This window comes from Diplodia corticola, assembly GCF_001883845.1.
Source record: "Diplodia corticola strain CBS 112549 chromosome Unknown scaffold17, whole genome shotgun sequence".
NCBI classification, from domain to species: Eukaryota; Fungi; Ascomycota; class Dothideomycetes; order Botryosphaeriales; family Botryosphaeriaceae; genus Diplodia; species Diplodia corticola.
The window spans coordinates 168,278-182,330 of record NW_017971496.1 but is presented as its reverse complement, the minus strand read 5'-3'; the positions used below and the strand labels follow the sequence as shown (position 1 = coordinate 182,330).

Below are 14,053 nucleotides of genomic sequence, written 5' to 3'. Positions count from 1 at the left end.
CCAGCGGAGAGGGCAGGTGCGGCCGGTCGCGCATACTGTCCCGGGCGAGCACCATCCGTCCAGGCAGTGGCACAAGTGGCAGCTCCACCCCTCATCTCCGCTAGCCGTGCCAGTTGCAGGTTGTACGGCCTCTCGCCGGTGCTACGAGCGGCACAGTCTACCAGCCTAGTAGGCGCCGTGATGGTCTTTGCTCTTTCGCGAGCCCGTACCCGCCCGCCTACCTAGTCGACATGGCCACTTAGGGCCGCCAACCCGCCGGGCGTATGTAGTATACTGTCTTGGAGACACTCGTTCGCCGTCGACACTGCCTGCTGTGATTATTAGCCAAGCAACCGCCACCATCGTACCGCATATAGCAGGTTGGCTTCGTCTGCTCTAGCAAGATGCGCGGCCGAGCTTCCGTCCCCGGGACAGAAGCGGCAAATGCAGAACCTCCAGATCTCGACCTACCTTTCTCGTAATAGCTCTGCATCTCCCTTGCCGTAGCCTATACGGCCGCGTTTCTGTCTGTCACGCCGTTTGTGCAACCCTCAATACCATAAAAAAGCAACGACCTTCTTCACGCGACACCGCCTCTCCGTCGAGCCACCTATCGCACCACAATTAGCAATTCATATCCGGTTCGAACACCCTGCAGGAAAAATTGCCTCAACTTCACAAACGTGTGTATTGTAATTCGGGCCCGTTCGCTGGGGAGATGTCTCATGTGTATCGATAGTTGCGCTACGCACACGAGGACTTGCTCCTCTATCGTCTATTGCTATTCTACAGCAAGTTCAGCACTCAATGCAGCCCTCTACTGCTCCTTCTTCCTCTCAGCCTCTTCGGCCTCCAGCTTCTTCCTGGCCTCCTCCCTCTCAATCTGGTCCTTCCTGCGTACCGCAATGTCCTTGGGTTTGTAGTCGCTGAAGAAGAACTTCAGCGTCTTCTCAATGACAAAGCAGCCGACGTAATCGATGATCATGACCACCGTCATCGTAGCCTTGAACTCGTTCGTGAAAGGCACCAGGCGTAGCTTCTCGTTGATTTCGGGAATGAACTCGGTCGCGCAAGAGAAGGCAACAAACGCCACGCCAACGAGACCGTAGTACATGCCCTTGTTCTCACGGATCGATTCCCGGAACGGCCGACCCTGGTAATTGATCGCGAACGTGGAAATCTGCTGGATGAGTTGCAGGAGATAGATGGCACTGTTGAGGAGGGACGGTTCAAACTCGCCCTCCAGGTCCACGTCGTCGCTCTTACTAAAGTCAAGTTAGCATTCGCCAATCACAGTATCGGCTAGATGGTACTTACGGCTCCGTGCGCTGCACATATTGAGAGATGTAGATGAGAGTAACAATGTGGATGGCGAACTGCCCGAGGACAGAGCCGATGATGTAGACGTTGAAGATGTTGTGCTGCGGGCGTTCCTTAGAAAGCGCCTCGACAGGCTTGGCCCGAGAAATGGACAGGAAGCAGACGCTCATCATCATGCCGCTGATGGTAACCTGCCCGTCACCGAATTTGATCCCGTCCAGGTAGAGCACGCTCAAGCTGTATGCGCTGATGAGACAGTTGAGGGCCAAGATCTTGTACATTTGGATCGTAGCAACGAGGGTGCAGCGTCCCTGGCGGATGATGTTGGGTATGGCGATAACGTTGGCCAGCTTGCTGGTAAAGGGCGCCGCAACGGACGCGTCGCCGAGCTTGATCGTTGGAGGCTCACTGTCATCCAGCTCGTTCTCCATCATGGACATCTGCAACCTGTCCGCCAGGCTTTGTGCCTTTTCCTGAGCCAAGCGTTGATTTCTCTGGGAGGGGGTCTCATCCGGGGCCGCGGCAACGGCGCCCGACGCTGGCAAACTGACTCCGTTTGCCTTTGCAGCCTCCTCGGCAGCTGTGATACCCTTGCTGATCTTCTTGTCTTGCTCACGTTTCATCGCCTTCTCATAATGCGGGTTCGTCGGTCCAGGCGGATACAGGTGCGCAATCATAGGCGGCACTGGAGGCGTGGGCTGATTGAAGCGCTGCATGAGAGACACCTGCTTTTCGTACACCTCCTTCATCTTCGTCGTTCTGAAATGCTCGGCAATCCTGTCCAGGTCGTTCTTCGTACCATTGAGAAGAGCGACGCCGATGTGAGCCTGTTTCAGTGCACCAACATCATTCGTGCCATCACCACACATGAGAGTAGTGTAACCAGCGTCCTTCAGTCCAAGAAGAATTTCTTCCTTCTGCTTGGGCGAAACACGCGCGTAGACCCAGGTATGGCGGAGGAGCTGATGCCACGCTTTCTGATCCTTGAACTTACTCAGGGCATATCCTGTAACGCAGATGTCCTTTGTGCTGATAATTTCCGGGGAAAGCTCTTGAGTAGGGTCGACTGGGATGTTGACCTTGTCGTCAATGCTTCTCCAAACAAGATTCGTGCCCGAGTCATCATTCTCCGGAGCATCCAAGATCCAGCAGTCCCTGTCAACGATCTCCACTTGACGAGCCACATGGACAGCGGTGAGCGGGTTGTCACCGGTAATCATAACCACGCGATGGCTGCTCTCATTGAGCATTTGAACGGCCTTCTTTGCGTCATCTTTGAGTGGGCACTGAAGGACTAGGAAACCAGCGAAGTGGAGATCGCATTCGACTTCCTCACGCTTCAGGTCGTTAATCCTCTTCTGGCTGATCTCGTCCTCGGTGGAAAGACGCTTGTATGCCAGGGCCAGCACACGACCGCCGTTTCTGGTAAAGTGCTTGTAAGTTTCCTCGTACTTGGGCGGGGTGTTGACCAGCATGTTACGAATTGTCTCCGGAGCCCCTTTCACGCCAACAAAAGTGTGCTTCGCTTTCTTCCCAGTCTTCGGGTTCGTGGCCAAAACCGTGGCGATGGAGCTCTGCCTCTTGAGGGCTGAGGAAAACTGGAAACGGCGTTTGATCTGAACTAGTTCCGCGACGCTCGTACGCCCGATTTTGTTGGTGAGAGTATCCTGCTTACCAAGGACCCACCCAAGAGCCTGCAGGGTTGCTTTCTCCATGGGCTCACCAACAATATCTCCTTCGTCGAGTTTAACCAGGGCATGGGCTGTGGCGAGAACCAACGTGGAATCAGGACCGACCTGATTAACCGGCACCAGCTGAGTCTGAGCCCCATCGGCCTCGGCCTTAACTTCTGGCCGGCCGAGACCCAGGCCGGCAATGCCGTCAACAACAAGATCTTCACCAGTCAGGGTACCAGTCTTGTCGAAACAGGCGACATCAACGCGGCCGGCGAACGGAATGCGGAAAGGCTCAGTGCAGAAGATGGCGTACTTGCTGAGGGCAGCAAGGCTTGTGTTGACGGCCAAGCTCAACTCCATAGGAAGCTCCGGCGGGACCACACTGGTGATGATGAGGACACAGTCCAGAAGCAGCTTCGACCGCTTACGATCCCTAAGCACACCCTCTTGCCAGACATACCAAGATGCGGCAATGGCGAAGATGAGCAGGAAAAGGATGAAAAGCAAAGCCTCGACGTTGTTGGCGGATACACGCTCGGTGGAGTAAATCATGGTGCGCACGAGGCTACCCTGACTTGTTTCGAATCCCGTCTTGACTACAATGGCAACAGCGCCTTTGTCCGGTGGCGGGGGAACGCCTGAGGCAAGGCGGGGAATGGCATCGGCAGCGTCCTCGCTAGGATTTCCGTGGCTGACCTGGAGGACCTTGGTACCACCCCACAGCAGTGCGTTTTTATCCAAACCTTCGGGATCGATGTGAGCATCTCCCGGGCGCAGCTGGATAGAATCCTTCAGGACAGGCGTGCTCTCTCCAGACAACATTGCCTCGTTCACGATAGCGGTACCCTCAACCAGAATCATGTCGCATGCCACGCCACTGTCTTCCTTGGTGCGCTCCACGGAGACAAGGTCGCCAGGAAGCAGCTTGTCGCTTTCGATTTCCTGCCACTTGTTCTCCCGGAAGACCCAGACGTCGTATGGCTTGATACTCATGCCGCGGAACTCGTTCAATGTCCGTTGACGCTGCCACACAACGGTGCTCTCAAAGGCGACCAGCATGAACAGGGTGAACAGCGAGTAGTACCAGTATTCGTCCAGCATCCACAAGCCGACGCAGAAGATCTGGAAGACGAAGAAAGGCGCGACGGCGTGCTCTTTGAAGAGCTCGAGAAAGGTGGGGACGGGGATATCGAACGAGTTGTCGCCATAGTGCTCGTGGATGCGCTGCACCTCAGCAGCACTGGTCAGGCCACGCGAGCTTTGGAAGGAGCTGATGACGGGCTTTGGCTCGGCGTCGATCGAGTAGGACAGAGTCGCGAACGTATCCTCCTCGGCATGGTAGAGGAACCGGCGCTTCTGGAAGAGGAAGGAGAGGTTCTGCTTGCCGCCAACATTGTCGCGCTTCAGCGGGCAGATCTCGGCCGCGCCGGCATTGGCAATGGGTTGGACTTTGATGAGTGTTGCGCTGCGGACATCTTTGGCCTTGGTCGCGGTGAACAGGGCCTTCAGGTCAACGCTCCAGTGGGTGCTGAGCCAGATGAGCGACTGAACAGTGATGATGGAGCCGCACCAGACAAAGGTCCACTCGGAGGACTGGATGTGCTTCTCATACTGCGAGGGCGACAGGTAGACGGAAAGGAAAAGCGGCCAAACGATGAGGAAAGGCCAGACGTAGAGGTGCAACGAAAGTGGCAGCGGGTTGTGCAGGGTGGCCGCCTGGATCTGGTCGTTGTCGACGAGAGGCATCTTGGAAGCGGCGTGGCCTGGAGACCAAGATGGGCGTCTGGAAGAAAAGGCCAGCTCGTCGCGAAGGCCAAGGCGGATGGCGGCGTGGAACCTAGTGGCGGCCGGAGATTCGTGACTCCGGCAGCTGTGGCTGACCCGGTCGTGCCTGACTCATGTTTTAAAGTGATTCACACACCACCACGCGCCTGCCCCTCCACCGCTCGCACCCCACATTGCACTCCCGCTCCCTGCTTCTCTGCGCCCCGCAAGCTCCAGCACGCCATGGCCGACGCTCCCGCTCCCGCGGCCCCTGAGATGTCCAAGCGGGCGGCTGAGAAGGCTCGCAAAAAGGCTGAGGCCGCCGCGAAGAAGGCCGCCGCGAAGACCGAGGCCGCCCTCAGACCCAAGCCTACCGACTCCAAGCCGGCCAACGTCTTCGAGGAAGGCTGGTTGAAGCGCGTCTACAACGAGAAGCCCGTCGCCGACGTCCGCACTCGTTTCCCCCCCGAGCCCAATGGCTACCTGCACATCGGCCACGCCAAGGCCATTGCCGTCAACTTTGGCTTCGCGAAGAACTACAATGGCGTCTGTGTCCTGCGCTTCGACGACACGAACCCGGCCAAGGAGGAGGAGAAGTTCTTCACCTCTATCCAGGACATGGTGTCCTGGCTTGGCTTCAAGCCCCACGCCATAACCTATAGTAGCGATAATTTCGACAAGCTCTACGAGCTGGCCGAGGAGATGATCAGGCGGGACAAGGGATATGTGTGCCACTGCACTAGTAAGGGCTCCGTTCACATACGAGAAGCACACCCGCTCACAATGTGCAGGGGAGGACGTCAACCGCCAGCGCGGCGAGAATAAGGGCGGCGACCGTTTTGCCTGCGCACATCGCGATAGGCCTGTCGAGGAATCACTGGCCGAATTCCGCGCCATGCGCGATGGCAAGTACGAGCCAGGTGCCGCCCATTTGCGCATGAAGCAGAGTCTCTTGGATCCCAAGGAGGGTAACCCGCAGATGTGGGACCTGGCCGCCTACCGTATCGTCGAGCAGAACCACCACTTCCGCACCGGTGATAAGTGGAAGATCTATCCCACATACGACTTCACCCACTGCATCTGCGATGCCCTTGAGAACATCACCCACTCGCTGTGCACCACCGAGTTCCAACAGTCCCGTATATCCTACGACTGGCTTCTGGAGATTCTGGACATGAAGGTGCCGAAGTCGGAGGAGAAGGGCCCAATGCAGCGAGAGTGAGTGCTGAGATAGCGCCTCACTTCTGATCCCCAACTGACCGCTCTCAGGTATGGCCGTCTCAATGTAGAGGGCACCATTCTTTCGAAGCGTCGTATTGCTATGCTCGTTGAGGGATGCACTGTCGAGAAGAAGAACCAGGACGGCACCATGACAACCCAAAAAGTCTCCCCAGCTGTCCGCGGCTGGGATGACCCACGCCTTTACACCCTTGTTGCTCTTCGACGCCGCGGCATTCCCGCCCAAGCTCTTCTCAACTTCGTTCACGAGTTGGGCGTGACCGACGCACTTACTAGCATCCAGGCAGTCAGGCTGGACAACGCTGTCCGCAAGCACCTCGAGCGCACTGTACCTCGTCTCAGCTTGATCATTGACCCGATTAGGGTTGTTATCGAAGACATACCGGAGGACCACCAAGAGGAGATCTCCGTGCCGTTTGATCCAAAGAAGCCCGACGGTGACAAGCGCAACGTGCCTTTTTCACGTAGCCTCTACATCGATCGCAGCGACTTCCGTGAAGAGGCCGATCCCAACTTCTTCCGCCTCGCACCTGGCCAGACCGTCGGTCTTCTCAACGTCGGTCCCATCAAAGCGACATCTTTCACAAAGGATCCGGCAACTGGCATCGTCGATGAGGTTCGTGCTGTCAAGACAGACCCAACAGTCAAGCCCAAAGGTTGGATCCACTGGGTCGACGCGAAGACGAACCACCGCGTCGTCGCCCGCCAGTACAATGCTCTATTCCGCGCTACAGAGCCGAATGCTCTGGACTGGAAGACTGGTGGCTACGCTGACGACCTCAATCCCGAGAGTGAGGTTGTCCACAAGGATGCAGTCATTGAGAAGGGGCTTGACGCTCTCACTGCCGCACATTCCACGAAGCCTGATGGTGGCTCAGATGACCTTGTTCGCTTCCAGGCTATGCGTACTGGTTACTTCTGCATCGACCCCGAACTTGAAGGCGATACGATCGTACTTAACCAGATTGTGACGTTGAAAGAGGACAAGGATAAATAAGGGGAATTTTGTCATTGAACAATGAGAATATGAGGCATCTGCAATTTGATGGTGTCCCCCTCGAAGGGGTGCTAGCAGCGGCGTTTTGAAATGAGCAAGTGGGAATGGTTGATGCAGGGGAAAACTGCCCGGGAGAACATTTGGCGTTGAGACTGTTAGACAGGCGAAGCTAGTTAGCTTTGATTATTACCATTGACGGTTCTGTTGCGCGCAGCGGATTCTGTGCAGGCACCCACAAAAAGTAAGGTAACGGGAAAATATCACGAAAGGGTGCACATTCTGGCGATTGATCACTGCTTGGCATCAAATGCGGACAACTGTTGTGTCGAAAGCATACCTGACCTTATATTCGTGCTTCGAAAATGTACCGCAATACCCCATGTTCCCCTCCGCATATTGGTTCCCACAGCAAAAATCCGCAAAGACGCAGATAGTGAACCCGGATTTTGACTTGAGAAAATAAAGAAAGTGTAAAGAGACCCCAATCTACTTCATTGTCTCTCTTCAGTACCCACTATTGCGACCACGGAGGGGTTCCAGACCTTCCGTCACTGCCCACGGAAAGGAAAACCTCGGGAAACGAGCAAGACACTTGTAGTGAAGAGCTTGCATTCAGCCTCCAGAAACGAGTTCTTTTTAGTTTCGACCATAGCCCTGATTGGTCTTTCCTCGACGAACACACCACTGGAGATGTCGATGTTAAGCGCTGTCTGCGGCAGACACCAGATCGTGCTAGAAGAATCCTTGCGTATTGCAAGGAAGAAAAGTGTAGTAGATGTGGAGCCAGACAAAATCCGAAGGCCTCTCTGCAAGAATCGAAAGCGGGTTGAGGTCGATACGAGGGATACTCCTTCCTTACAGCTCGCTGATGATTTCATCGACAAGAGCCTCGGCCACAGAGTCGTCAGTCATGTAACCGTCGTCGTCTTGCTCTTCAACAACGTCACTCTCCTCGTCATCTTCGGGTTCAGAGTCGATGCTAGATACTTCATCATTGAACTCTTCGTTATCATCATCATCATCGAAGGAGTCCGACAAGTCATCGTCCTCGCCGTCATCAAAATCGTCCAGAAAATCCAGAGAAACTCCGAGCGCGCTCTGGAAGAGATCTTGCATGGCACTTATCATGTGAGGCGGAGGTACTGGCAAGGGCAAGGTACCGCCAGCAGGCCCACCAGCGCCCCCAGGAGTTCCATCAGCTGAATCAGGCGCATCGTTCGGCGAAGATGTAGTTCCAGATGCGACGCTGTAATCCTGCGTCTCAGCCTGAGTAGTGGACGGGTGGCCCAGAGGTGGAGCCGGACCCGCGACGACTGGAGCCCCATGAGCTTGATCGTGGCTATGTCCATGGCCATTCGGAGCATTGTCAGCGCCATTCTGTCCATGATGATGGTGCTGATGGTGCTGATGGTTGTGATGATGGTGATGGTGCTGTGTAGGCTGGCTGTTTACAACAACCGAGAAAAGGCCTGCTAAATCACCCATGGTGTGAGGTAGCTTCCTGCTTTCCATAGTATCCCAGTCGACCTTTGTAGATTTCTTCAAGATGAAGCTGTTCACATTCTCACCAGTGATGTGAATGGATTCCTCGTCATCTGCCAGGAAGTGAAAGTAGACGGACTTGAGATCAAGGTTGCTTCGCATCTTGCGGAAGACCTCACGCCACGTTCCGGTGACGAGGGAGGAGTAATCCAGTTGCAAGTGTTCAAGCTTGGAGCCGTTCTCAGTGAGCCAGTCAACGAGATCATGGGCATGGTAGGCCAAGCCACCCAAAGACAAAGACTCGAGCTTCTCAATACGCCGCCCGAGAAATTTGGCCAAGGGTACGTCGTATGGCTGGTTGTAGAACTCGATGCTCAGATTTGTCAGGTTCTGGACTTGTTGAATGAAGCGCGAAAGAAGGCCAGACCGAAAGAGCGCAGAACCCGACTCTGAGGGGAAAAGCTTGGGGTCCAACAAGCGGAGACTAAGGTTGTGAAGATGCCCGAAGCCTATTTTGCCGAAGCGGTAGCGCTGAGGGGCCGACAGTTGTAAAGCACTAGCGTTCAAGCCGGCGGTCACTAGGGTGCAGGGCTCCACTTCACTGAGGGCCATAGCGCGAATGACGCTCCCCATGGTCACAGAATGAAGAGCGACTTTCTCCCTAAAGAAAACGTTAGCTACGTCGCGGTTCTACAAGATATACGAGAATGACTGACTTGTGGAGCAAAGATATGCCACATTTTTGAAGAATTCCGCTAGTCCAAGCGCCGGTGAGAGGAGACTGTGCGCCGTTGATGCTGATGGTGCGGAGACTCCCGAGACCATCGAATGCCTGAAGTGAGCGCGCCAGCAGGCGAATATGAGCGAAGTGATCGTAAAGTCTGGCCTGGTCATCGACCTGCTTCTTGTAGGCACTGTAAGCGGCCCTTGCATTTGGCCAGTCTGCGGCACGTTCAGCATCGCCTAAGAAATGCTCCTTGACGCGGTCGTGGCGAAGGAAGCAGCTCTCATCACGCGCCTCCTTCTCCATGCGCGCAAGGAAGACGGTGAAGCTTTGGACAAGCTCGGAGCGGAACTCGTAGACGGCGATATCAAGCTGCGCAATGCGTCTGTTGAACGGTGAGGTGGTAGCGATGTGGTAGAAGTTGAGCAGGCTCTTGCGCTCCAAGACGATGGAGCGGTGGGAGAACCATGTCTTCAGGAAGGTGTCGGCTGCGGCGGCTTTCAGCGACTTGCAGGTGAGACGGACGGATTTGATGTGCTCGAGGAAAACGTCCTTGGCGAGCGGGTTTTCGTACGGACACGACGGGTCCTCGTACAGCTCCTCCACCACCTTGATTTGCAGTTCTGCCGGCAGCGAGAGCAGCGGCGAAGCGTGGCGGGCCATGGCGGGGGTGGGGTTGTTGAGAGCCCAATGCAATGTGGTCGGGTAGAGCGGGTGTCGGCGCAGTGGAAGTCAAGTTTGGGTGCCCTCCAAGGCGCGGCGGGTTGGCGGCGGAGGTTGGATGCAGATGCGTTGGAGGGTCTGGGGCGGAGCAGAGGCAGAAGACGCGTTGCGACTGCTGGCAAACGCGGCCAGCTTCACCTGACCTGACCGCCTTCCGGAAGACAGAGCGAAGCACCTAGAACGGTAGTCGCCCGCAGCCTTGCGAGCCCGCACCAGCGACTCTGGCCAGCCCTTTTCCCACTTGAATCGCCCTGCTGATGGCACCAACAAGGTCAGCCGGGTATGTCCATCAGGGTCACCCGAGGACAAACATATTCAGCGAGCACAGGTGCCGTCCCCTCCCTGCGCGTTGCAGCTGCCAACGCGCACTCTTGCGTCCAGGTCATCATAGCAGAAAAGCTCTTACGGCAGCAGCTCGATGCGACTCAACGGGCCGTTCACCCGTATCTTTCCTTCCTATCGCCCTACCTGATGGCCGCACTGCTCATGGATTTACGCCTTCAGGCTGTGCATCAAGCAGCAGATGTCACATGCGACGCCTCGACCAACGTCTGCGCCTGTCGGGCTCGCTCGCGGGCTCGAGGCGGGAGGAAACGGGTGTGGTTGGAGGTGTCGGGCTGCGCTCAACGAGAGTGCTGAGCACGGCAATAGAAACCTGGCGCGACGTCGAGGTGTCGGAGTGAAGAGGTCGATCGGCTGTGCCCGCGTCCCACTTCGCCCGTCAGATGCGCTAAACCCAATGTGGCGCCCGCCGTTCTTGCTTTCTCAGAGATGCAGCCCACTCGTAACACCGACCGCCTACCTGTGCAAGATGGAATGCTACTGACAGACGCGCAGCCTGACATCATTGGTGAGATGTCCGGCCTTTCCTTGCTTGTCACGTCCTGTTGTCTGTCCTCGTGCTAGCCAGAGTCAGCAGTCGCCCACGTATTGATCGTAATTCAGACGGCCCATGGGAATCTCATCAATTTCATGTGTCCGTATCGGTAATTGAAGCATGTGCGGCACGACTCCTAAGGGCGCATTCAAAGCAAGACACAGGCTACCTGCCCAACCTCGCCGCCGCTCCCGTCGTTCGTTCTCATGTAGCTCTTCGACCTGGGTCTCGCGGGAAGAGCTTAATTCGAAGTGGCCCGTCGTCGCGCGACTGTGCCTCGCACATGTCGTTGTTTCTTTCCCTCCCTGTCTTTTTCTTTGTCCCTGTGGTATCGCTGTTGATGTCCTATAATAATAGACACTGGGAAATAAACCGGGTACAAGAGCTGCAGTGGAAGCTGCTCACCTCTCTAATTCTCCACAAAATCCACTTTCCTGAGGAACTCCCTCACTCGACCAACCTCGACCCCATCGCCAATTTCGCTTTCAACTGCTTTAACGAGGTTGCCGAGCAAAACCTCAACCTGGTCCTCTGCAACCCCTGTGCAGAGGCAAACGACCTTGCGGTACTGTGCCTCAAGCTCGCCATTGCGCTCCCGTAGGCCTGCTGCACGCGCTCGAAGCTCTGCATTGTTGCTGTCATATGCCGACAGGGCTGCTCGCAGCGTACTTGCGCTTGGAAGGGAGACAAGCGAGAAATGTTGTGACGATGAAAGGGCGTTTAAATCCAAATTATTGGCCGAGTCAGGCGACATATCCCGTAGCTGGCCGAGCTTCGACTGGACTGGCGACACCGTATCGGCGTCGCCCACCCTAATGCTGTCTTTAGACGCACTCATAGCCTGCTCCACTGAGATGGCTCCGGAGCGGGCAAGGCGACTGCGTTGGTCTTTGATTGCGTTTTTGAGATTGCTGATACGTTGACTTCGTTCCGCATGGAGACGCTGCCTACGCTGAAGAGAGGCAAGCAGGTTGGAGAGATGGCGCTGCTGGGTAGATAGAGACTGGATGCTGGCATTCGTGCGATCGATGAGATCTTGCTTCAGGCGAATTTCGGCGTTGAACTGTGACTCCGTCTGCGAAAGAAACGAGGACATAGCTGCCAGAGGTTAAAGGCGCTTCATGATGTGGTGAGAAACGAATGTCTTCCACTTACCAGGCATCATCTCTCTACTGGCCTCATCCACTCTGCTTGCCGGTCCCCTACTTTTACTAGGCGATCCAACCTGACTCAGGGTTTGCTGGCCATTCCTTTCAGGGTCTTCGCCAACACCGAAGTCCAGAGGCCTCAGCCCTTTGTAGTTCGGTATCGACGGATCCGCCTTGACTTCTAGCAGTTGCTGAATGATGCTGCGGTTTCCAATGCGGGCGACTAGATTGAGCGCAGTATTTCCAGCGACATCCCTCGCATTCACCATCTCGCTCATGAACCTCATCAGACCGATGGGCTTTGATGTACTGCCCTCGAATGAAGATTGGCTGTTCTGACCGGTATTGCTGCGCACTAAGAATTCGAGAAGGGCTTCAAGGTAATATTTGCTTGACGCTGCTCGGCCCTTAACCCCTGAAGCAACAGCGATATGGTGTAAGATGGTCCGGCCGGAGTCATCTCTGACTTCAATGAGCGGCGCAAGCAACTCCAGTAACTCCGGAAAGCAGCTGTGATCAAGGCAGTTGTTGACTGCTACGGCAGCCATCAGTGGAGTTTGGCCAGCCGCATTGCCGCGGAAAATATTTGCACCCTTGGAAATCAGTAGACGCATGATAGATACCCTAGCCAGCGTTGCTGCCCAATGTAGAGCAGTATTCGCAGATTGGTCCAGTGGCATGTCAAGATCGCTCCCAGAGAGATGGATAATGGCAGGGTGATTTGAATAGTCAGTACGTGACTGGTTGTCTTGGAATAGATCAAGCAGCGCAGCTTGTTTCTCCTGAGACGAGGGGTCGGAAGGTCCTGGAAGAGGAGGCAAGGCTGCCGGGACATCACCATCAACAGTTGAGAGGTGGTGTAGCGCCTGGTGATATACAAAAGATTCGCTTGGCTCGGTTGGAGAACCGTCGCGAATGAGCTCACCATCACCATTGCGTTGCGCAAAGGAGTCTTCCTGGCGCAGCCTCTTACGTGGCGGCTCGAAGCCGTCCAAAGGTCCATCAACCTGAGCCTGGGTCGCATATGTGGAGTCACCGCCATTGGCACTAAAGCTGCGCTCGGAGCGCAAGCCTGGGACACTTTGCTGGCTTTCGCCGCGAAACGATTCCTGGCTTCCAAAGCCAGGGCGTGAAGGGGTGGATGCCATGTGACGACGTTGTGCACTTCCAGGGCGTGGGGCTGGGGAGTTCATGCGGGCAACCTTGTTCATAGCGGCGATTGCGTTTGAAGCAGTAGAGGAAATGTTAGAGAAGAAGGTGCCGCCAGCAGCAGCACTTTGAGTTCGGCCATCCATGGTGCTGGCATAGAAGCGCTTCCGGTTCGCGGCCATGGCCTGCTCTTTGGTGGGCGTGTCGACCTCTTGTCCCTGCGACCCGCCATCCAAGCCATAGTCGAGCAAAGGGCGCAACAGGTCCTCGACGCCATACTGACGGCAAAACTCGCGACCGCGACGGTAGTTGATCCAGGTGCCTTGGTACTTGCCGTAGCCACCTTGGACCTTCTCGTGCTCGCCGGTCAGGATCTCCTTCTCGAGGACTTTCGTGCGCTTTCCCTTATCAACACCTGCAACCTTCAGGATTTGTGTCGCGTTCAGCCACGAGTCGGAACGACGCTTCATGACGGCGATGCCGTTGATCTCCATTTCGTAGACATTGACGTTGGAATATACAGCCTACGCAGGAGTCAGTGTGAGCTCAGTTCTGGCGCGGCTGGTGCGTTTACGGTGTAAATTTGCGGCGGATGCTCCATGTGGTGCTGCGATAGACCGTTGCTCTCAGAAAAGCTTCTTGCGAAGCCATTCTGCTGCTGCGGCGCGCTGTCCCCGTACAGCGACCGATGGGTTTGCGGCTGGGTTGGCGTGAAGGAGGCGGCGCGGCCCTCGAAGCCAGCCATTCCGGTGGGCGCGACCTGCATGGCAGATGGCGGCGACGTGGAGCGCAGTCGTGCGCGAGCTTGTCGCGGCGATGGGGCGCGCAACGGTCGAAGGGATGGGGAGCTGTGGGCTGGCTGAGCTGGTGATGCTCCGGCTCATATGCGTCAGGAAGTGGAGACGGAAATCAGTCGCGTATGCACGCGTTACGCTAGCCCCCATCCGCGCGACTCGCGCCCACTCGTCACCCATC

General features: G+C 56.0%; 4 protein-coding genes across 4 annotated transcripts; 1 reads left to right on the top strand and 3 right to left on the bottom strand.

The window, feature by feature from the left end:
- Positions 1-796: 796 nt before the first annotated feature.
- Positions 797-4,721, bottom strand: BKCO1_1700058 (cation-transporting atpase 4; the record flags this gene model as incomplete). The annotated part of the gene is made up of 2 exons (XM_020271672.1): positions 797-1,244; positions 1,297-4,721. The coding sequence occupies 2 exons, from the start codon at positions 4,719-4,721 to the stop codon at positions 797-799; spliced, it is 3,873 nt and encodes a 1,290-aa protein (XP_020131717.1).
- Positions 4,722-4,982: 261 nt separating this feature from the next.
- On the top strand, positions 4,983-6,975 carry BKCO1_1700057 (glutaminyl-trna synthetase; the record flags this gene model as incomplete). The annotated part of the gene is made up of 3 exons (XM_020271671.1): positions 4,983-5,481; positions 5,531-5,957; positions 6,009-6,975. 3 exons carry the CDS (start codon positions 4,983-4,985, stop codon positions 6,973-6,975), a joined length of 1,893 nt encoding a protein of 630 aa, XP_020131716.1.
- Positions 6,976-7,830: 855 nt separating this feature from the next.
- BKCO1_1700056 (protein transport inhibitor response 1) lies at positions 7,831-9,844 on the bottom strand (the record flags this gene model as incomplete). Its single annotated transcript, XM_020271670.1, has 2 exons — positions 7,831-9,118; positions 9,174-9,844. The coding sequence occupies 2 exons, from the start codon at positions 9,842-9,844 to the stop codon at positions 7,831-7,833; spliced, it is 1,959 nt and encodes a 652-aa protein (XP_020131715.1).
- Positions 9,845-11,190: 1,346 nt separating this feature from the next.
- Positions 11,191-13,844, bottom strand: BKCO1_1700055 (apses transcription factor; the record flags this gene model as incomplete). Its single annotated transcript, XM_020271669.1, has 3 exons — positions 11,191-11,879; positions 11,937-13,602; positions 13,653-13,844. 3 exons carry the CDS (start codon positions 13,842-13,844, stop codon positions 11,191-11,193), a joined length of 2,547 nt encoding a protein of 848 aa, XP_020131714.1.
- Between the last annotated feature and the right edge of the window lie 209 nt (positions 13,845-14,053).